Source organism: Ranitomeya variabilis, chromosome 5, assembly GCF_051348905.1.
Source record: "Ranitomeya variabilis isolate aRanVar5 chromosome 5, aRanVar5.hap1, whole genome shotgun sequence".
NCBI classification, from domain to species: domain Eukaryota; kingdom Metazoa; phylum Chordata; class Amphibia; order Anura; family Dendrobatidae; genus Ranitomeya; species Ranitomeya variabilis.
In genome coordinates, this window is record NC_135236.1 from 458784503 (window position 1) to 458807196 (window position 22694).

A 22694-nucleotide genomic window follows, 5' to 3' on the forward strand; every position below is an offset into this window, starting at 1 on the left:
TTCAGTGCCACGATATTTCAGTGCCACGTCTTTCAGTGCCACGATATTTCAGTGCCACGATATTTCAGTGCCACGATATTTCAGTGCCACGATATTTCAGTGCCACGTCTTTCAGTGCCACGTCTTTCAGTGCCACGATATTTCAGTGCCACGATATTTCAGTGCCACGATATTTCAGTGCCACGATATTTCAGTGCCACGATATTTCAGTGCCACGATATTTCAGTGCCACGTATTTAAGTGCCACGATATTTCAGTGAAATACGTGGCACTGAAATATCGTGGCATTTACGTGAAATACGTGGCACTGAAATATCGTGGCATTTACGTGAAATACGTGGCACTTATATACGTGGCACTTATATACGTGGCCACTGAAATATCGTGGCACTTATATACGTATATACGTATATAAACGTATTTCAGTGCGACGTATTTCAAAGCCACGTATTTCAGGTTAGGGGTAGGGTTAGGGTTTTTTGTTTTTTTCTCGTTTTCTTGTGTTTTTCTATAAAAACGCATGCGTCTAAAAAACGCATGCGTTTTACCGCGTTTACATGCGTTTTTTCACATATGCGTTTTTTTAAAAAACGCATTTAGATAAAAACGCAAGTGTGAAACTAGCCTTACCCTTGGGAAAATAAAAACGTGGGGGCTAAAATATAATTTTCGTGGAAAAAAATATATTTTTTATTTTCGCAGCTTTGCGTTATAAACTGTAGTGAAACACTTGGGGGTTCAAAGTTCTCACAACACATCTAGATAAGTTCCGTGGGGGGTCTAGTTTCCAATATGGGGTCACTTGTGGGGGGTTTCTACTGTTTAGGTACATCACGGGCTCTGCAAATGCAACAAGACACCTGCAGACCAATCCATCTAAGTCTGCATTTCAAACGGCGCTCCTTCCCTTCCGAGCTCTGCCGTGCGCACAAACAGTGGTTCCCCCCCACATATGGGGTATCAGCGTACTCAGGACAAATTGGACAACAACTTTTGTTGTCCAATTTCTCCTGTTACCCTTGGGAAAATAAAAACGTGGGGGCTAAAATATAATTTTCGTGGAAAAAAAAATATTTTTTATTTTCACGGCTCTGCGTGATAAACTGTAGTGAAACACTTGTTGGTTCAAAGTTCTCACAACACATCTAGATAAGTTCCTTGAGAGGTCTAGTTTCCAATATGGGGTCACTTTTGGGGGTTTCTACTGTTTGGGTACATCAGGGGCTCCGCAAACGCAATGTGACGCCCGCAGACCAATCCATCTAAGTCTGCATTTCAAACGGCGCTCCTTCCCTTCCGAGCTCTGCCGTGCGCCCAAACAGTGGTTCCCCCCAATGTATGGGGTATCAGCGTACTCAGGACAAATTGGACAATAACTTTTGTGGTCCAATTTCTCCTGTTACCCTTGGGGAAAAAAAATTGCGGGCTAAAACATCATTTAGCGGAAAGAAAAAATTATTTTTTAATTTTCATAACGCTACATTCTAAACTTTAGTGAAACAATTGGGGGTTAAAAGTGCTCACCACACATCTAGATAAGTTCCTTAGGGGGTCTTCTTTCCAAAATGGTGTCACTTGTGGGGGTTTCCACTGTTTAGGCACGTCAGGGGCTCTCCAAACACGACATGGGTTCCGATCTCAATTCCAGCCAATTTTGCATTGAAAAGTCAAATGGCGCTCCTTCCCTTCCGAGCTCTGCCATGCGCCCAAACAGTGGTTTACCCCCACATATGGGGTATCAGCGTACTCAGGACAAATTGCACAACAACTTTTGGGGTCCAATTTATCCTGCTACCCTTGGGAAAATAAAAAATTTGGGGCAAAAAGATCATTTTTTGTGAAAATTAATATTCATTTTTTTTTACGGCTCTACATTATAAACTTCTGTGAAGCACTTGGAGGTTCAAAGTGCTCACCACACATCTAGATTAGTTCCTTAGAGGGTCTACTTTCCAAAATGGTGTCACTTGTGGGGGTTTCCACTGTTTAGGCAGGTCAGGGGCTCTCCAAACACGACATGGGTTCCGATCTCAATTCCAGCCAATTTTGCATTGAAAAGTCAAATGGCGCTCCTTCCCTTCCGAGCTCTGCCATGCGCCCAAACAGTGGTTTACCCCCACATATGGGGTATCAGCGTACTCAGGACAAATTGCACAACAACTTTTGGGGTCCAATTTATCCTGCTACCCTTGGGAAAATAAAAAATTTGGGGCAAAAAGATCATTTTTTGTGAAAATTAATATTAATTTTTTTTTACGGCTCTACATTATAAACTTATGTGAAGCACTTGGAGGTTCAAAGTGCTCACCACACATCTAGATTAGTTCCTTAGAGGGTCTACTTTCCAAAATGGTGTCACTTGTGGGGGTTTCCACTGTTTAGGCACGTCAGGGGCTCTCCAAACACGACATGGGTTCCGATCTCAATTCCAGACAATTTTGCATTGAAAAGTCAAATGGCGCTCCTTCCCTTCCGAGCTCTGCCATGTGCCCAATCAATGGTTTACCCCAACATGTGGGGTATCAGCGTACTCAGGACAAATTGTACAACGACTTTTTTGGTCCAATTTCTCCTGTTACCCTTGGTAAAATAAAACAAATTGGATCTGAAGTAAAAATTGTGTGAAAAAAAAGTTAAATGTTCAATTTTTTTTAAACATTCTAAAAATTCCTGTGAAGCACCTGAAGGGTTAATAAACTTTTTTAATGTGGTTTTGAGTACCTTGAGGGGTGCAGTTTTTAGAATGGTGTCACTTTTGGGCATTTTCTGTCATATAGACCCCTCAAAGTCACTTCAAGTGTGAGGTGGTCCGTAAAAAAAATGGTTTTGCAAATTTTGTTGCAAAAATGAGAAATCGCTTTTCAACTTTTAACCCTTATAACTCCCTAACAAAAAAAAATTATGTTTCCAAAATTGTGCTGATGTAAAGCAGACATGTGGGAAATGTTGTTTATTAACTATATTATGTGATATAACTCTCTAATTTAAGGGCATAAAAACGAAAAATTTGAAAATTGCGAAATTTTCATAATTTTCGACAAATTTCTGTTTTTTTCACAAATAAATGCAAGTCATATCGAAGAAGTTTTACCACTATCATAAAGTACAATATGTCACGAGAAAACAATCTCAGAATCACCAAGATCCGTTGAAGCGTTTCAGAGTTATGACCTCATAAAGTGACAGTGGTCAGAATTGTAAAAATTGGCCGTGTCAGTTAGGTGAAAACAGGCTTCGGGGTGAAGGGGTTAAAAAGGGCCTAGTAAATGAAGGAGTCCTGGTTACTGTGTCCATTGACTTTGAAGGGGTACAGTGATATGTGCTGTTAGTTTAGATGATCGAGCAAAGAGCTGGTCCATAGTGCATAATTTGTATTTTCTGCACAGGTGCGATGAAGAGCGGGTGGCTATAGAGTACTTTTCACTAAGAAGCATGCTCACTGCAACCATTATCGCCATCATGATGGAAAGAATCATAGAATGTTAGAGTTGGTAGGGACCTCAAAGCTCAGTGTCCAACCTCCTGATCAATGCAGCGCAGGATTCACTAAATGATCTCAGATGTTTGTTCAGCCTCTGTTCGAAGACTTCCATTGGCAGCTTGTTCCACTTATTGATCACCCTCACTGTTAAAAAGCTTTTGCTAATATCTAATCTGTATCTTCTCCCTTTTTCAGTTTCATTCCATTGCTTCTTGTGTTTACATGTGCAAATTAGAATGATGATCGCTCTACACTGTGACATCTCTTCAGATATTTGTAGACAGCTGTTAAGTCTCCTCTTAGTCTACGTTCACATTAGCATTCTGCACCGCAGCGTCGGGCGCCGCAGCGTCGCCGCATGCGTCATGCGCCCCTATATTTAACATGGGGGCACATGGACATGCGTTGCACTTGCGTTTTGCGACGCATGCGTCCCTGCGGCGCACGCGTCATGGCGCAGAGGACGCTACAAGTTGCATTTTTTGTGCGTCCAAAATCAAGCAAAAAAAGGACGCATGCGTCGCAAAACGCAGCGTTGTGCATGCGTTTTGCTGCATTTTTGTTTGCGTTGTGCGCTGTGTGCGTTGTGAACGTAGCCTAAGCCTTCTTTTTTGCAAGTTAAACATTTTCCAGATCCTTTAACCGTTCCTCGTAGGACATGCTTTCCAGTCCACTCACCACCCTGGTAGCTCTAATCTGAATTTGCCTCCAGTTTTTCAATGTCTTTTTTTAAAATGTGGTGCCAAGAACTAGACACGGTATTCCAGATGAGGCCTGACCAAGGAGGAGTAGAGGGGGATAATTACTTCACGTGATCTAGACTCTATGATTCTCTTAATACATCTTAGAACTGTATTTGCCTTTTTTTTGCTGCTGCATCACACTGTACAGTCTGATTTATTATACCCGTCTTTTTCAAACATGTTGTTGTTTAGTTCTATTCCTGCCATTCTGTAGCTGTAATTTCTGTTTTTCTTGCCCAGATGTAAAAGTTTGCATTCTTAGTCGCTGTCCATCGTTCAGGCTTATCTAGATCCTTCTGAATAGTTTCCCTGTCTTCTCTAGTGTTTGCTATTCCTCCTAGCTTTGCATTATCTGCAAATTTTATTAGTTTACTTTCAGTTTCCTTATCTAGATCGCTTAAAAATGTTGAACACTGGGACCAGAACAGCCTTGTGGTACCCCCTCTTGAAACACTCTTCCAATTGGATGTGTAACTATTTATTGACACTCTTTGAGTATGATCACTGAGCCAGTTATGAATCCACCTCACTGTACTCTTGTCAATCCCATGCTTGGTCATTTTTTTCAATAAGGATAGTATGAGATACTTTATCAAATGCTTTGCTGAAGTCAAGATATACTATATTTACTGCATTTTCCTGACCCACTTAGTCATTGATTCCATCATAGAAGTAAATTAGATTAGTTTGGCATGACTTGTTTGCTACACACCCATGCTGGCCCTGGTTAATTACTGTATTATTTTTCAAGTACTTGCATACATGCTGTTTAATAATTTGCTCAAAGATTTTTCTTTGTATAGAAGTAAGACTCACTGGCCTGTAATTTCCTGGCTCCATGTTCTTTACTCTTTTCAAGATAGAGATAACATTTGCCCTTTTTCAATATTCTCGGACTTTTCCTGTTCTCAAGGATTCTGGCTAGTGGTTCTGCAATTTTCTCTGCTAACTTTCAGTACCTTAGGATGTAATTCATCTGGACGAGGAGATTTAAATTAATTTAAATTAGCTCAGTGTTCCCTCACCTCTTTATTGGTAGTGTGTTTCTTCGATGGGACCGTGAAGATCAGTTGGTTGCAATTGCTTTCTTAAAGAACGCATGTAAAGTAGGAATTTAAAAGTTTATCCTTCTCAACATCATTTTGGACCACTTCACCCTCTTCATCCTGTAAAAATCCTGTAACATCTTTGACTTTTTTGCCTTTGAAATAACCCCAAATCTTTTTTTACTGCTTTGGGTCTCCCTTGCAAGCCTCACTTTATTACTGCCTTTAGCTCTTCTATTCCAAGAGATTAGAATCTTTCCCTTAGCCTACTTTTTAAAACTAAGGTTTGAAATTAATTTTCTTTTCAATTTTTTTCTCTTTTTAAAAGGTACGCATGTTATGGAAGGATCTGGAAAAATGGTTGTCACTGCAATTGGAGTGAATTCTCAGACTGGAATTATATTCACTTTACTTGGAGCTGGAGAGAATGAAGAAGAGAAAGAAAAGAAGGAAAAGAAAAGTATGTATCACAACATCTATAAAATTAGGCAATTTTTTATAACAGCTATTCTGGCCAACTGCTCAGTGCTCATTTACATCGCCCATTTACCTGCACTAATCCCTTTGTTAGGTTCTATATTGTACAGCACCACAATAACTTTATAACATGTAAGCACAATTGTTAGAATTGATTGAACTCATTTTCTATGTAGGGATGAAGGAGTCTCTTGTAAAATGATTTCTCGACAATCAATATTAAGAGTGTATTTTTTTTTTTTAACAAATGTTGGTGGTGCCATGAATAACGTATGGATTATTTTTTTGTTTTACAAATTGTGTTTCTCTTGCACCTAGACCCCCTTTGATTCCATCTTGTAATATATATGCATTTATATATCGTGAAAGAATGAAACTTTCAGATTGGTGTAAACACAATCTTTCCAAAATTTCACTAGTAGCAGCCCTTTTACTTCAGTTTATATACTGTTTTTTAATTTTTAATTTTTAGCTGCACTTGCAGAGCTGTGGCACTGGTTGGCATATAGATGTTACAGTAGTGAATTTCTCATTAAATGGTCACTGCCATTTCAATGAACTTAAAGGTTATTAGCATTATGAAGGCGCCCAGTGGTAGTACTGAAAGTACAGCATCCAGGTGAATATGAATGTTATTTCTCCCGGGAGCCATCTGCTTTCCCATCATGCAGGCATGCTCGGAGCAATTAGTCACATCACTGAGAGCGGCATCTGTAAGCACGACCCAACACTGACTGACAGCTGACTCTACAGTTTCAGTGCACAGCCAGCTGTCAGTCTGGGCCACAGCTCGCCTACAGCCAACGCTATGTGTTGTGAGCATGACTGTAATTGCTTCTGGCATACCTGCATGAGTCCAAGTCTGCGGCTCCCGGGAAGACTAAATATTGAGGCTTCATTGATAGTTTATCGGTTACTTTGTCTGATTCCCTTACATGGAGCTTGATATCACACTCTTCATGAGCTATCAATGAAGCCAAAGAGGCTGGATTAGGGCATGGAAACATCCTTGGGAGGTGGAGGTTTGGAAAGTGTTCTAAGCACCTAACACACTGTTTGCATATATGAATTAAAATGTTGACTTCTTAGGAATGCAGCAACAGATATAAGGTATAAAGGTGTAAATGGATTTTTTTCTTTTTTGTCGTCCCCCCCGACTCTTGGTACCTCATTTTTATTTTCATACTTTTTATTATTCTTTGCTGATAACTTTTGGAAAATAAAGTAAAAAAAAATCTGGTCTTTCACATTTTTTCCCCCTTTTTTTTTTTTACCACAAAGGACAGTTGGAATACATTTTTTAGAATGTTGTTCTCCTTTCTGTAACAATTAAAAAGGGGGTTACTAACAGCGATCAGGATTGATCTTGGCTTTTTCTTTTCTTCTTTTTTCCTGCTTTCTGTTTTTGTTTCACACATTGTGCACCAACCCCCATTAGCTCATGATCTTTCAGGAGGCATTAACCCCTTAATGACAGCCAATATGTCTTTTTACTGACCTCCGATATAAGAGCATAGCCTCCCCGTACAGGTGACAATCCAGCAGCTGTCGCTGTACACTATCGCTGACAACTTGCTGCGTCAGCCACGATCAGTGTTTGCACCGTCCAAATCTGTTTAACCCCTTAGATGCTGCTGTCAATAGTGATTACATCATTAGAAATGGTTAACAGAGTGGGGGCTTCCTCTTTATCCCGATTGGTGCCCTCAGATCATGATTGTGTGGTCCTGATGTTTGCCATGGCAATTCATGACCAAGTAGCGGCCTTAGAGTCTGCCGGCTGTAGTAATCTGTTCAGAAGTTAGAGGCATTTAGTTGGTAGATGTACACATTTTCATTTGTCATGTCACTTTGCATTAAATCCTGAAAAGCACCTGAGGGGTTAATAAACTGCCTGATAGCAGTTTTCAATAAGTCAGGGGGTGCTGTTTTTAAAATGGTATCACTTTTGGGTGTTTTCCAATATATGGGACCCCCAAAGGCACTTCAAACCTGGATAAGTCCCTAAAAAAATAAACTTTGTAAATTTTCTTGAAAAAATGAAAAATTGCAGCTACATTTTGAAACCTCCTAAAATGCTAACAAAATAAAATAACATTTTACAAATGATGCTGATGTAAAGCAGACGTGGGAAATGTTATTTATTAATGGTTTGCTATGGTATGACCATCTGGATTAAAGGGGTAATCATTCAAAGTTTGAAAATTGCTATTTTTCTCAAATTTCTGATTTTTTTTCTTAAACACAAAACATATCAACCTAAATTTACCATTATCATAAAGTATAATGTGTCATGAAAAAACAATTTCAATATCACTGGGATTTGTTGAAGTGTGCCAGAGTTATTACCACATAAAGTGACACTGGTCAGATTTCAAAAATTTGGCTCCGTCAAGGGATTAAAAGATGTATATCAACTCAGTTGCATGGGAAATCAGTAAATAAATACAACAGTCACAATGGAAATTCAGAATTCTGGCTGCATTGCAGAGCTCCTGTTGTCCAGAAGTTCCTGCTCCCTCTACATCACCTGATCAGTGGCTTTCCCTACCATCACATGATTACTGGGCCAGGTGGAGGCGGTGCAGTCAGCACTTCCTATACAATTGTGTGAAAAAATGTTTGCCCCCTTCCCGATTTCCTATTCTTTTGCAGGTTTTTCACACTTAAATATTTCAGATCACCAAACATTGGACGAACACATGTAAACTCAAAATGCAGTTTTTAAATGAAGGTCTTTATTAAGGGAAAAAGATCTCCAAACCTACAGGGCCCTGTGTGAAAAAGTGATTTCCCCCTAAACCTACAATAACTGTCAATGAGTCTTTTACAATGCTCAGGAGGAATCTTGTCCCTCTCATCTTTGCAGAATTGTTGTAATTCAGCCACATTGGAGAGTTTCTGAACATGAATTGCCTTTTTAAGGTCATACACCACAGCATCTCAGTCGAATTAAGGTCAGGACTTTGACCTGATGACGCCAAAGTCTTAATTTTGTTTTTCTTAAGCCATTCAGAGGTGGACTTGCTGGTGTGTTTTGGATCATTGTCCTGCTGCATAACCCAAGTGTGCTTCAGCTTGAGGTTAGGGACAGATGACCGGATATTCTCCTTCAGGATTTCTTGATAGACAGCAGAATTCATGGTTCCATTTAATACCAGTAAGTCTTCCTGGTCCTGGACCTGCAAAACAGCCCCAGTCCATCACTCTACCACCACCATAATTTACTTTTGGTATAATGTTCCTTTTCTGAAATGCTGTTACTTCTATGCCAGATGTAATGGGACATACACCTTCCAAAAATTTCAACTTTTGTCTCATCAGTCCACAGAGTATTCTCTCAAAAGTCTTGGAGATCATCAAGATGTTTTCTGGCAAAACTGAGAGGAGCCTTTATTTGAATTGCTCAGTAGTGGTTTTTGTCTTGGAACTCTGCCATGCAGGCGAATTTTGCTTAGTCTTTCTTATGGTGGAGTCATGAAAACTGGCCTTGACTGAGGCAAGTGAGGCCTGTAGTTCTTTGGATGTTGTTGCAGGGTCTTTTTTGTGACCTTTTCGATAAGTTTTCACTGTGGTCTTGAGGTTATTTAATTTTGGTCAACTGGCCACAGTTCATCACTGTTCCATGTTTCTGCCACTTGTGGGTAATGGTTCTCACTGTGGTTCGCAGGACTCCTAAAGCTTGAGAAATGTCTTTATAACCTTTTCCAGACTTATAGATCTCAATTACTTGGTTTCTCATGTGCTCCGGAACTTCTTTAGATCGCGGCATGGCTAGCTTTTGAGGATCTTTTGGTCTACTTCACTTTGCCAGATTAAGTGATTTCTTAATTGAGCACAGGTGTGGCTAAGCAATTTGAACTTGGCTTCCCAAAGATGTGATAAACCACACTTAATTTATGTTTTTCATGCAGGGGAGGGACAATCACTTTCACACAGGCCCCTGTAGGTTTGGCTTTCTTTTTCCCTTAATAATAATACTGTACTGTGTATGTATGTATGTATGTGTATATATGTGTGTATGTGTATATATGTGTGTGTGTGTATATATATATATATATATATATATATATATATATATATATATATATATATATATATATATATATATATATATATATATATTTTTTTTTTTTTCGTGTTGGTTCAGCACTGTGTGTGTATGCAGCTATCAATAAGTCAGACGCCATAATAAACAATCTTTCTCCTCAAAGGGGAGTCTGGCTGTGTTTCACAGCTGTCTCCTGCATCGGCAGAATGTCGTGTAGTTGCTTCACTATGCTGTAACGTTGTAGAATGTGGGGTGCCTGGACGATTATCGTCTATAATATAATGTGGAGTTAAAAATTAATTTAATTAGCTATTACTATATAGGTGCTGTTTGAAAATAGCAATTGAAGTATTACTTACTGTATATACTCAAGTATAAGCTGACCCGAGTATAAGCAGAGACCCCTAATTTTGCCACAAAAAACTGTGAAAACTTAATGACTCGAGTATAAGCCTAGGGTGGAAAATTCAGCAGCTACTGGTAAATGTCAAAAATAAAAATAGATACCAATAAAAGTAAAATTGAGACATCAGTAGGTTGTGTTTTTGAATATCCATATTGAATCAGGAGCCCCATATAATGCTCCATACAGTTCATGATGGGCCCCATAAGATGCTCCATGTTAAAATATGCCCCATATAATGCTGCACAAATGCTGATTGTGGCCCCATAAGATGCTCCATACAGACATTTGCCCCATATGATGCTGCACAAATGCTGATTATGGCCCTATAAGATGCTCCATATAGACATTTGCCCCCCATATGCTGTTGCTGCGATTAAAAAAAAAATCAAAAAAAAAAAATCACATACTCACCTCTGGTCGCTCAGGCTCCCGGCACTTTCTATAGTCACCTGTCCGCGTTCCACCGCCGAGTGCCGCTGTCTTCCGTATCCTCTGCACTGAAGTTCAGGCAGAGGGCGGCGCTCACACTAATCGCGTCATTGCACCCTCTGACCTGAGCGTCATTGCAGAGGACGCTGACGACTGAGCCCGGCGTTGGAACACGGTCAGGTGAATATCGCGCACTGCCCCCGTCATACTCACCTGCTTTTGGCGCGGTGTTCCTGGTTCTCCGGGCTCCGGCAGCTTCTTCAAGGGTTGAGCAGTCACATGGTACTGCTCATTACAGTAATGAATATGCGGCTCCACTCCTATGGGAGTGGAGTCGGGTCCATATTCATTGCTGTAATGAGCGGTACCATGTGATCGCTCAACAAAGGAAGAAGCTATCAGCGCCCGGAGAACCAAGGATGTGCAGGGACCGCGCCAGGAGCAGGTGAGTATGATTAGACAGCTGCCGCTCCCCCCTACCCTGCCAACCCCTGGGAAAGACTTGAGTATTTCAGCCTAAAACAATAAGCTGAAATTCTCGGCTTATATTCGAGTATATACGGTAATTGTTAAAGCTCCTGTCTTTAAAGTTCTGCTTTTCAGCTGCTCCCCAAAGAGGAGGCTGCAGTCAATCTGTTTTTAGCGATGAGCCTACCGGCCTTGTGAGGCCAGTGGTTAAATCCATTAGTCACATGTTGTAGACACTGTATGATCGGGTAGCAGTGGAGAGGTGACGATGGGGCTTCTATGGGCGAGTAATGCTTATTGTGATATTTTCAAGCATTAGCTACTCAGTCTTTATTCTAACAGTATCTAACGTGGCCTGAGTTTGTCATTGTAGAGTAGTTTATACTTCCATTAGGATTTATCTATTGGGTCCTGGAGTCATGATTGATATGCGAGCTTTAACCCCTTAGTGACCACCACTACGTCTTTAAAGTGACCTGCGATATGAGACAAGCATCCACTGACTGGTGACAATCAGCCACGACCAGTGTTGTTACCGATTATAGTAGTTTAACCCCTTAAACGCTGCTGCTGATAGACTACAGCATGTAGATGGTAAATAGTGTTGGGGCTCCCTCTTTAATGTGAGGACAAAAGAAAAAATCCAGCTCACCATAGTTGTAGTCCCTGGAGGCTCGGAGCACGGAAACACTGTGTCAAGGCGTGAGGAATGCAGGAAATAGAAAAAAATTCAGCTCAAGGAGGCGGTGAAAAAGCAAAGTCTTGGTACTTTATTCACTTGACATGACTAAGGGTGCTATGTCACCAGAAACGCGTAGATAGTGTTTTTAATTATATTGTGCTGTTGTTTTATCCTCTATTTTTTGATATGAAGTGAATAAAGTACCAAGACTTTGCTTTTTCACCACCTCGTTGAGCTGGATTTTTTTCTATTTCCTGCTCCCTCTTTAACCCCATTGGCACCCTGAGATATTGATCATATGGTCCTGGTGTTTGCGGGGGCAGTTCATGGCCAAATAACGTCTTTAAAGTCTGCAGGCTACAGTGATCTGTTCAGACATTATCAACATTTAGCTGGCAAAAATAATTTCTTCATTCTTGTTATGCCATTTTGCATTAACTCCTGGAAAGCACCTGAAGGGTTAACATACCAAAAAGCAATTTTTAATATGTTGAGGGGTGCTGTTTTTAAAATGGTATCACTTTTGGTGGGTTCCAATACATAGGACCACCAAAGTCACTTCAAAACTTAATAGGTCCCTATAAAAAAAAAAAAAAAAAAAAAAATTGTAAATTTCCTTGAAAAAAAAATGAAAAATTACTGCTACATTTTTAAACCTCCCAAAATGTAAATCATTTTACAAATGGTGCTGCTGTAAAGCAGACACAAGGGAAATGTTGATAGTTTTTGTGTGATGTGAATGATTAAAGGGATCATTAAAAGTTTGAAAATTTAAAATTTTTGAAATTTTTGTAAAGTTTCTCATATTTTTATAAATGCACAAAATATCAACATAAATCTACCATTATCATAAAGTACAATGTGTCACGAAAAAACAATCTCAAAATCAATAGGATGCATTGAAGCGTTCCGGAGTTATTACCACATAAAGTGACACTGGTCAGATTTTGTAATAAATTGGCCGGGTCACTAAGGGGTTAAGCAGTTCCAATATCACAGTGCAGGTGATGGTAGTGCTCCAGTCTTGTGCAGTGGCTGTCGTGGAGTAGCTATTGGTTCTGTTCCCGAGAGGTTGTTGGCAAATACCTGGCTCGCTGTAGCGTCTCATCTGCATTGGAGCATTTCCCCTGAAAGGCTCTCCTGTCGGCAGCATGTAAGGCATACAGTGTGTCCTTTTGGCAGTGCAATGTTGCCATGGTGACAAGTGCCTTCAAATCGAGAGCATCAGATGACAGATGCTTGCTTGGCAGCGGATTGTCGAGTTCGTGTTATCAGACTAAAGTCTTTGTGTTACACAATCCTGCATCAATGATGTAGCCAGCGTCACCGTGTGCACTGAATGCTGGGAATGCCGCTGATCTGCATCTGTATGTAGTCAGGACTTCAGTCCTCCAGCCACTACCGGTGTCTGCTCCCTGTAAATGGCCTTAACTCTCATGACCTGCTTGTGCCATTGAGCAGGGGGCATTCTATGGCTTTAGGTGGAGTCCCCAGCAGGGTTTCCCCTCATGCTGCTACAGGAGCCGGCTGTCATACACGTCGTAGGCTGCGTCTAATAATAGCTGCTATGTCAGATGCTGGGAAGGCTGGCTATATCGTGGCTTCACAGGAAAACATCCATCGGGAATTATTCCTGCTTTCCTAGTGTGGTGTAACCTTATATAACCTCACTCTGTAGTTTTCGTCATTATGCCACTGGACTATTGATGAAAATGTAATGCACATGCAATGTGATGAGACCCACCTCAGTCAGAAGGATCATGGGAATTGTCCTGCGGTATATCCGAGGTAAGATGGAATCAGATTGGCAGACAACCCAGAAATGTCACATCAAATACTACAGGGTATACAAAAGGCCTACACAAGAGCCTCTACCATATTTTTATTTATTTAGTTTTTCTTTTATATTTACCTGTGCTCCACTATACAAGCGAAAATTTTAAAAAAGAAAATGGAAAACTCTTGACCTTGGTATTGTATTTTACCAGATCCTATAATCTGTTGTACTATTTCATCTGGCTAAAATGTAAGGCACAAAAACCTGGTATACAGTTGTGCTCAAAAGTTTACATATCCCGGCAAAATTTTGCTTTCTTGGCCTTTTTTCACAGAATATGAATGATAACACCTAAACTTTTTCTCTACTCATGGTTAGTGGTTGGGTGAAGCCATTTATTGTGGAACATATTTTTGTTCCAAGATCTATTGATTAAAATGAACTGTGTGTGTGGGACAACCCCGTTTAAGGCCTCATTCACAGACTAGTATTGCCAAATCTGCTTACAGCCATATTCTAGTGTGTAAGGAGGCCTCTAACAGATCGTTGTCAGGGCAGATAATAAAGATGGGGCATGTCCAATTTCGGACAACGGGTCCTTTTTTTCTTTGTTAGAGGAGGTAAAACTCCTCCAGAGATGTCTGGCTGCAGTTCTCTCATAAAGAATAGAGGAGTGCATGGCGGAGTGAGCGCTCTGCTGTATGAGATCGTCAGTTAAAGTAGATGTCGACATAAAATGATCAGTCGAACAATCGTTCGGTCGACAGCTGAAGTGAATGGAAGAGGCTTAGGCTTGTGAACAGAACTCCATACAATGGACCTTGTACAAAGCAAGAAAACTGTCAAATAGAAATATTCTACAGAACAGTGATGGGCTCACATCAGAGCTGACATTATGGGCACATATATATATATTCTCAATATGAGAGCGGTAGAAAAGTTTTCTTTACCTTCTGCAAAAATTGTTGCCAAGTCCTGGCATGTAAGCACCCTGGCCAAGCTGTGATGGATTGTCGGTGCTTGTGGCAGTGGGGGTGTATATTACCGCAGCCCCAGAGCTACATTTCTGATGCCTTACCTAAACAACATGCATGTTTGATGGTCAGCAGTCTGTGTTTTTTGCCACTGTAGATGATGATCAGTTGCATACCACGAAAGTGTTTTAATATAGATATCAATATTTTACAGGTAAAAAACAAGATGGCACTGTTGAAAATCGTAACAAAGGTATTTTTTTTTAGTTAATTCCTTTCTTAGTTGAGTATGTTCAAATATGTTCTCGTGTCTTACTCATTTTATAATGGTTAAAATTGTATTTTTTAGCAAAGGCTCAAGATGGTGCAGCTATGGAAATGCAGCCCCTTAAGAGTGAAGACGGTGGTGATGGAGAAGACAAAAAGAAATCAAATTTGCCAAAGAAAGAGAAATCTGTTTTGCAAGGAAAACTTACTAAGTTGGCTGTACAGATTGGCAAAGCAGGTATTTCTTACTTGTTTCCTGTCCCTGGTGACCAGTAATTTTCTCCCATGGATAGTAGTAGATAACCCATTAATGCTGCACCAGACCCGCTCTCTCCCTCATCATACACGCACACCTGGCTTGGGCATGCATCTCAGTGGGAAGAGGGTTGTGCCTTCTACCGGGCAAACACAAGGTCTGGTATATTTACATCCACGCCTCTGTACTGACCCTTGCTGTTATGGAGGACCCTTTCCTGATTTGTATGGTGGGTCTGCTCATAAATAACTTGTGACGATAAGGAATGCATGGAGCCTTCTCGGAGATGAGCCTGCTTCATACCAGCCAGAGACCGCTGGTATTACATTATACTTGCCCCAAATCTGCCTGTAACCACAGTGACAGAATCTTTCTTCCATTGCTGTCGTTTAACCATTTTGGTGCTGTTGTCAATCTCTGACAACAGCACTTAAATGTCAGTGCCAGTGATCAACCATGTACTAGGGGCTCCTTCAGATGTCCATGCTCGTGTTATAGCTATGATGTTGAAGGATCTAAAACATATCCATTATAGTCTATGGGGCTGTTGATGTCTGTTTATTTATAGAAATAATGGTCTTTAAAGAAAACATCACTGCTACATGTCTGGTTTTGATTGGGGTCATGAATCAAAATCACCCATACAAGTCTGTGGGTCAGGGAAAATCAGACTGCACAGGGAGGCCATCCGTGTACTGTCTGTGTACTTTCTGTGAGTAACCTTTTATGTTCCAAGGGCAACATTTGTCGGATTCAACCAGTCCATGCTCCAAAGTAAAACATAAATATCACAACATAAATATCTAATGGGTGCTAAGCCATTTGTAGGACTCCTGCCTATCAGGAGAATAGAGGTCTTATTACTTTCTATTCACAATCCAGAAAGGAAAAGACCACGGATTCAGCTTTATCCATTGTACCTTCTCCCATAAAGTACAGTGGTTATAGCAGCACTCATGCATGGCTTCTTTTTTTATTTCATCTCCTCCTGTGCAGTGACTCGCCTGCGCAGAAGAAGGATGCAGACACTGCCCATAGAAGGGCAGAGAAGGTTCGGACAATAGCACTAGTGCTGGGTGCAGGATTACGGCGCCACAGTTGCATGTCACAGGGCAGTGTGACGTACATGTGAGGGGGTGGTATGTTAATGAAGACAGGAGACTGAGATTTCTTCCCGGCACCGCATGCCCCAGAGCCTGGAAGAAATCATTAACATAAAAGATTAAAACATCAACTAGACCGCAGCTGTGAGGCATACAAGTAAGACTATTTTACCCATTCTATTACCTGTATGCCCATAATAGTTTTTAAAAGCATCCCAACGGGTGACAGATGTCATGATATTGTCACCAGAGACCCACCTATTACAATGAATACCAACAAAAGAACCGCTGGTGTACAAAGTCTCAAAAACGTAATATTTATTATAATAATTAAAAATAAACTATAAAGTAGAATCTAAATAAACAGCATAACCCAATGAAGGACCACATGTACATAATAAATATACAACATAATGTCTGTTTAATGTATACGTACAGTGATTGTTGTTAAATTAGATGTATATATAGCACAGGGGTCCCCAACCTTTCTTACCTTGAGAGCCACATTCCGCTATGAAAGTTGGTCAAGAGCCACAATGCAGATAAAGTCATAGAAAAACCTAGAGAAGGCACAAATAACATGCAGATTTTCACTTTCACTCTTATGTATTTTACATTATTGTTATGCAAATTGCTTAGTCAGAGGACTTGAACTCTAGTGCCACCTATTGGAAGTAGCAATCTTAAAAGTCAATACCCTTTAACAGTCCCATAAGATGCTTCATATATTATTGGCCCCATATACTGCTCCATATGTAATTGGCCCCATATACTGCTCCATATAGAATAGGCCCCTTAAGATGCTCCATATAGAATTGGCCCCATAAGATGTTCGCTATAGAATTGGCCCCATAAGATGCTCCCTATATTATTGGCCCCATAAGATGCTCCCTATATTATTGGCCCCATAAGATGCTCCATATAGAATTAGCCCCATATAATGCTCCATATATTGGCCCCTTCTGATGGTCCCCATATATTGCTTCAAATATAAAAAAAAAAAAAAAATGAAATGCTTCCCTCTCGTTGCTGCTCTGTTCTGGACTCCTCAGCGTCTTCCTGCTCTCTGTGCTGTGACTGCTCAGGCAGATGGCGCGCACTGGTGACGTCATCGCGTCCTATGACATGAACGTCAGTCAGAGGATGGAAGACGCTGCAGTGCTGGAACCGGGAGAGGTAAGTATCGCTAGTGCCGGGGCCTGGAGCAGGCGGGGGGGTCCACTCGCCGCCGGGGACACTGGCCTGCTATGGTGTCGGCCCCGCGAGTGGGCCCCCTGCCTGCTCAGCTCAGGGCCCTGGCACTTGCCTGGGTGCAGACGCCGGCCCTGGGCAGGTATTACAGGCAGCGGGGCGGCTCCCTGGGGACTTTTTTTCTGTGACCTTCGGCGAGCCACATGTGGCTTGCGAGCTGCGGGTTGGGGCCCCCTGATATAGCATAAGCTTGTCAGTACCTTTAAATTACACGCCAGTGGAGGAACAAATGATTAAAAGAAGGTATATACTCAAAGCACTTACATTGTTACAGAAAAAGGCTGATGTGACGTGGTCCTGGCGCCCCAACATGCGTTTCACCCTAGCTTTGTTAGGGGTGTGTTGGGTCCTTGCTCATACAGTGTGCTTTCTGTACATTTTATTATAGAAAAAGGCCAAAATATAAAGCTGTCCTTAGTTTTGTGCGGAGAATGTGCATATTGCTGTTCTGTCTCGTGTGATCTCTTAAATCGAGTACTGCATACTTAATCTTGTTGTCTACTCTTTCAAGGCTTGGTGATGTCTGCAATAACCGTCATAATCCTTGTTTTATACTTTGTGATCGACAATTTCTGGGTTCAGAAACGCCCCTGGTTGGCTGAGTGTACACCAATTTATGTCCAGTATTTTGTAAAGTTTTTCATCATTGGAGTAACAGTTTTGGTAGTAGCCGTACCAGAAGGTCTTCCACTTGCAGTAACCATTTCATTGGCTTACTCTGTTAAGGTAAGAGTTTTTTCTTCATCTAACCAACTAGTTGTCGGTGTTAGTCCTAGCATTGCATGGTTTTAGACTCTGGAATTCCAAACATAACCTATATTTGGAATATTGGCAGCTGTTTCTTTATTATGTGAGGTCTTTTTTTTTTTTCTGGTTCTCCTTCTGACTTTTCTCCTCTTTGTTTTTCTTGCTCTCTAACTTTGTCTGTTTTTTCTGTCCTACCTCTTTCTATCTTGTTTTCTCTGTATGTTGCGAGACATAGTTAAAGGCGTTTTCCCACCATTGAATACCCTATTCATTATATGAATCATAATGGACATTTACTACTTACATGCTGTTAAAAAATCTAGTGAGGTTATGACATTTACGTTAAAGTTTAGGCAGGGGTGAAAAAAATGCTGCAGAGTAAGAATGCTTTTAAAAATAGAAATGTTTATTAATTACCAACAATGCAAATTATTAAGTTTAGGAAGAAAAGAGAAATCTAAAGCACAACAATATTTAGTGTAACCTCTTTGCCAGACAGAAAGAATCTATTCTAGTTACACTTGCACTGTCATGGATTTTGGATAATTATAGTTAAGTGCATGAGTAACCAATTATATCAAACGGGTGATAATCATCATTTGTATATTTAGGTTGAAACCAGGGCTGTGGAGTTGGTAAGCCATACCTCCGACTCCTCAATTTCCCGACTCCACAGCACTGTCTCACTACAGGAACAGAACAGACATTTATAGGACATTTTATAACTTTCCCACATTCTTATGAATACATTTACAGCACATCCTGCACTGAGCTACTGAACCCAATTTATTATATATTTTAGGAGTCGTAGCCGTTGCATTTTATACCGACTCCACCAAAATGGACTCAGACTCCACAGCCCAGGTTGAAACAGAAGCAGCTTTGTAGAAGACTAAGGCTGTGTGCACACGTTGCTGATTTTTTGTTTTTTTTTCGCGTTTTTTCTAGATAAAAGCACTATAAAACCACAAAAAAAAGCATACAATATGCATCCCATCATTTAGAATGAATTCCACATGTTTTGTGCACATAATGCGTTTTTTTCCGCATCGCGGTAAAAAACGCAGCATGTTCATTAATTTTGCGGGTTTTTTTGCGGATTTCCCACTATAAAATGCATTGGGAAAAAAGCGCATCAAAAACGAACCAAAAACGCGCAAAAAATGCATGCAGATTTCTTGCAGATTTCTTGCAGAAAATTTCAGGTTTCTCTCAGGAATTTTCTGCAAGAATTCCTGAACGTGTGCACATAGCCTAAGGGCTCCTACTCACTTGCGTGAAATACGGCCGAGTCTCGCATGGTAACACCCGGCTCTGCCACCGGCACTTGGGAGCGGAGCGTGCAGCTCCATGTACTGCTGTGAGGCCGCACGCTCCGCTCTGGAGTGCCTGCGGCAGAGCAGGGTTTTAACATGCGAGACTCGGCCGTATTTCACGCAAGTGAGTGTGAGCCCTTACAAGTGGTTGAGGCACAACCATATATATTCTTGCACAACATTCTATTTGTAGCAGTTTCACACAGAATGGCAAGAATGAGCAGCAAGACGCATTGTAGTTATTCTTCATCAGCAAGGTCTCTCCCAGCAAAGATGTCCAAGCAGACTTCAGTTTCAAGGTATGTTTTTCAAGCTCTTTTGAAGAAACACCAAGAAATGGGCAAGTTTGAGGACCATAGATGCAGTGGTTGGCAAAGGAAACCCGGTGCAGTAGATGAAAGATGCCTCATGCTTACTACCCTTGCAACTCTGAAGATTTCCAGCAGTGCCGTCAGCTCAGACTTGACAGCAACCAATGAGACCCAGCCGCACACATGTTCTGTTCAGAGATGTCAGGCCAGCAGAGGTCTTCATGCCAGAATTGTAGCCAAAATGCCATACCTTCGACATGGAACAAGTCCAAGTTACTCAACTCTGCTTGAAAACATAGAAACTGGAGTGCAGAAAAATAGCCATACCTTAGACTGGTGAATCAAAGTGTGAGATCTTTGGATGTTACAGAAGTCATTTTCTTCATTAAAAGGTTGGACAGTGGAACATGTTAGGCAACAGCGAAGCATGGTTGGGACTGCTTTTCAGCAAATAGAGTTGGAGATTGTCAGAATTAATTGTGCCTTCTGAGAAATGCACACAGATGTATACATTCATCAGGCAATGCCATCAGGAGATGTCTGGCTCCAAATGTATTCTCCAGCAGGACAACGACCCCCAAACATGCAACCAATGTCACTAATAACCATCTACAGCAAATAGAAGAACAAGGAGACCTGGGAGTAATGATATGGCCCCCACAGAGCCCTGAGTGCAACATCAGAGTCAGTGTGGGATTACATAGAGACAAGGACTTGAGAAAGCATACAGTCTCTTGTTGGTTCTCCAAGATGTTTGGAACGTACTTTCTGCTGACATTAAAAACTGTATACGTGTACCTAGAAGAATTGATGCAGTTTTGAAAGCAAAGGGCGGGCACACCAAATATTTATTTAGATATCTCTTGTTTCTTTACTTTGCATTTTGTTAATTTCTAAAAAAGCAAAAAAAACTTTTTTTTTTTTTTTTTTTTTAAAGCATTCCTACACTGCTCTTTTTGTACACCTGCCTAAACTTTTGCACACTGCTGTATATAGTACAGCACCAGGCAGTGTAAATAGCAATGTGCCTAATGAGCTGAATGCTGGTAGTCACGCATGCTCAGTCACTCTTCATACACCTAAAGTCTTTTAACATGTTAATGACCTTCGATTTTTCATTTTTTGTGATTTATTTTTTTTTCCACCCCTTTTTAGGCCTCATTCACACGTCCTTGTGATTCCTGTACAGGAAAAACCTGTACTGGTGAGATCAGTGTCAGTGTGCCATCCGTATACAGTACGGTTTGCGCTGATCCCAGTCCCGGCTGTTGAAGGCAGCTCTCACTATTGCCGCTTAGTCTTCCTGAGATCAGCGTGACCAAGCAGCAATGATGGGAGTTGTACCGTATTTTCCAGCGTATAAGACAACTTTTTAACCCCTGAAAATCGTCTCAAAAGTCGGGGGTCGTCTTATACGCCGGGTACGGCGTGTGCAGGGAGCGAGCGGTCCTATATGGTTCCCAGGATCTGGAGGAGAGGAGACTCCTTCAGGCCCTGGGATCCATATTCATGTAAAAAAAAAAAGACTAAAGATAAAAAATATGGGATATACTTACCCTCCGATGGCCTGCGGCTCTCGGCGGTGCAAGTGGCGGCCTCCGTTCCTAAGGATGCATTGAGCGTAGGACCTTCGATGACGTCACGGTTATGCTACTGGTCACGCGACCGCGACGTCATCGAAGGTCCTTCGCTCAATGCATCCTTAGGAACGGAGGCCGCTGCTTGCACCGCTGAGAGCCACAGGCCGTCGGAGGGTAAGTATATCTCATATTTTTTATTTTTATTCTTTTTCTTTTTTTAAATGAATATGGATCCCAGGGCCTGAAGGAGAGTTTCCTTTCCTCCAGACCCTGGGAAACATCCGCACCGCACACGCTGTATAAGATGACTGGGCGTATAAGATGACCCCCGTCTTATACGGCGAGTATATCCCAAACTCCATATTTTATATGGAAAAGTAGGGGGTCGTCTTATACGCCCAGTCGTCTTATACACCAGAAAATACGGTAATCCACACCCGCTGTCTCCAACCTGTGTAAAATATAAAAAATTGATTAAAAAAAAAAGACTTGGGCTCCCGTGTAATTTTCATAACCAGCAGAGGGAAAGCCCACTGCTGGGGGTTGATGGTAATAATCTGGGAAAAGAGACAATACCCCATAAGGTTCCTAGGATATTAATAACGGCTCACTGCTGTTTGCTTAGCCTTTTACTGGTGAATTTCCAGGGAACACCAGAAGAAAAGGAAATGACGTAGAGTTCCCCCTATACATTCAAACCAGCAAAAGAGAAAAGCTGTGGGTTGATATTAATAGCATGGGAAAGGGACAGAGATATCCCACCCCAGGCTATCATCAAAAGCCTTCATTTACCACAAAAGTGGCACATCCATAAATGCTCCGAATCTGGCGCTTAGTCTTGCTCTTCCCACTTGCCCTGTGGCGGTGGCACGTGGGGTAATATTTGAGGGGCAGTTGCTGTGAGCTTTGTTCTGTCAGCTGACATCAAGCCCAAGGGTTAGTAATGGTGTGGTGTCTATAAGATGCCCCCATTACTAACCCCATTGTATATTTTGAAAGAAACACATAGCAAGAATAGAATCTTTTGTTTGAAATAAAACACCCTGTTTTATTTATTAAAAAAACAAAACTAAGTTATACTCGCCTTTATGCCCAATCTATTGAAGCCCATGTCCCTTGTAAAAAAATCCATTTAAAAAAAGTAGTTAATAACTATATCCCTTACCTGTCCGACGTGAAGATAATCCATACTATCACACCCCATAATCCATCTCTGCGACTTCTGGTTTACAAGCTGAACGGTGGCATGATGCGACCATCCAGGCTGAAAACCGAGAGACCACGACATGTCTGCACCACTATAGAATAAAATGGGTGTGCGTGTGTCCG

At 41.2% G+C, this 22694-nt stretch overlaps 1 protein-coding gene across 8 annotated transcripts in view; it reads left to right on the forward strand.

Annotated features, from left to right (window-relative positions):
• Positions 1-22694, forward strand: part of ATP2B1 (ATPase plasma membrane Ca2+ transporting 1) — a 177343-nt gene that overhangs the window by 114749 nt on the left and 39900 nt on the right. For all 8 annotated transcript variants that reach the window (XM_077265432.1, XM_077265436.1, XM_077265433.1 and 5 more), the window contains exons 6-9: positions 5599-5730; positions 14749-14787; positions 14884-15039; positions 17923-18137. In XM_077265432.1, coding sequence (XP_077121547.1) covers positions 5599-5730; positions 14749-14787; positions 14884-15039; positions 17923-18137 — 542 coding nt within the window. The remainder of the gene's footprint in view (positions 1-5598; positions 5731-14748; positions 14788-14883; positions 15040-17922; positions 18138-22694) is intronic.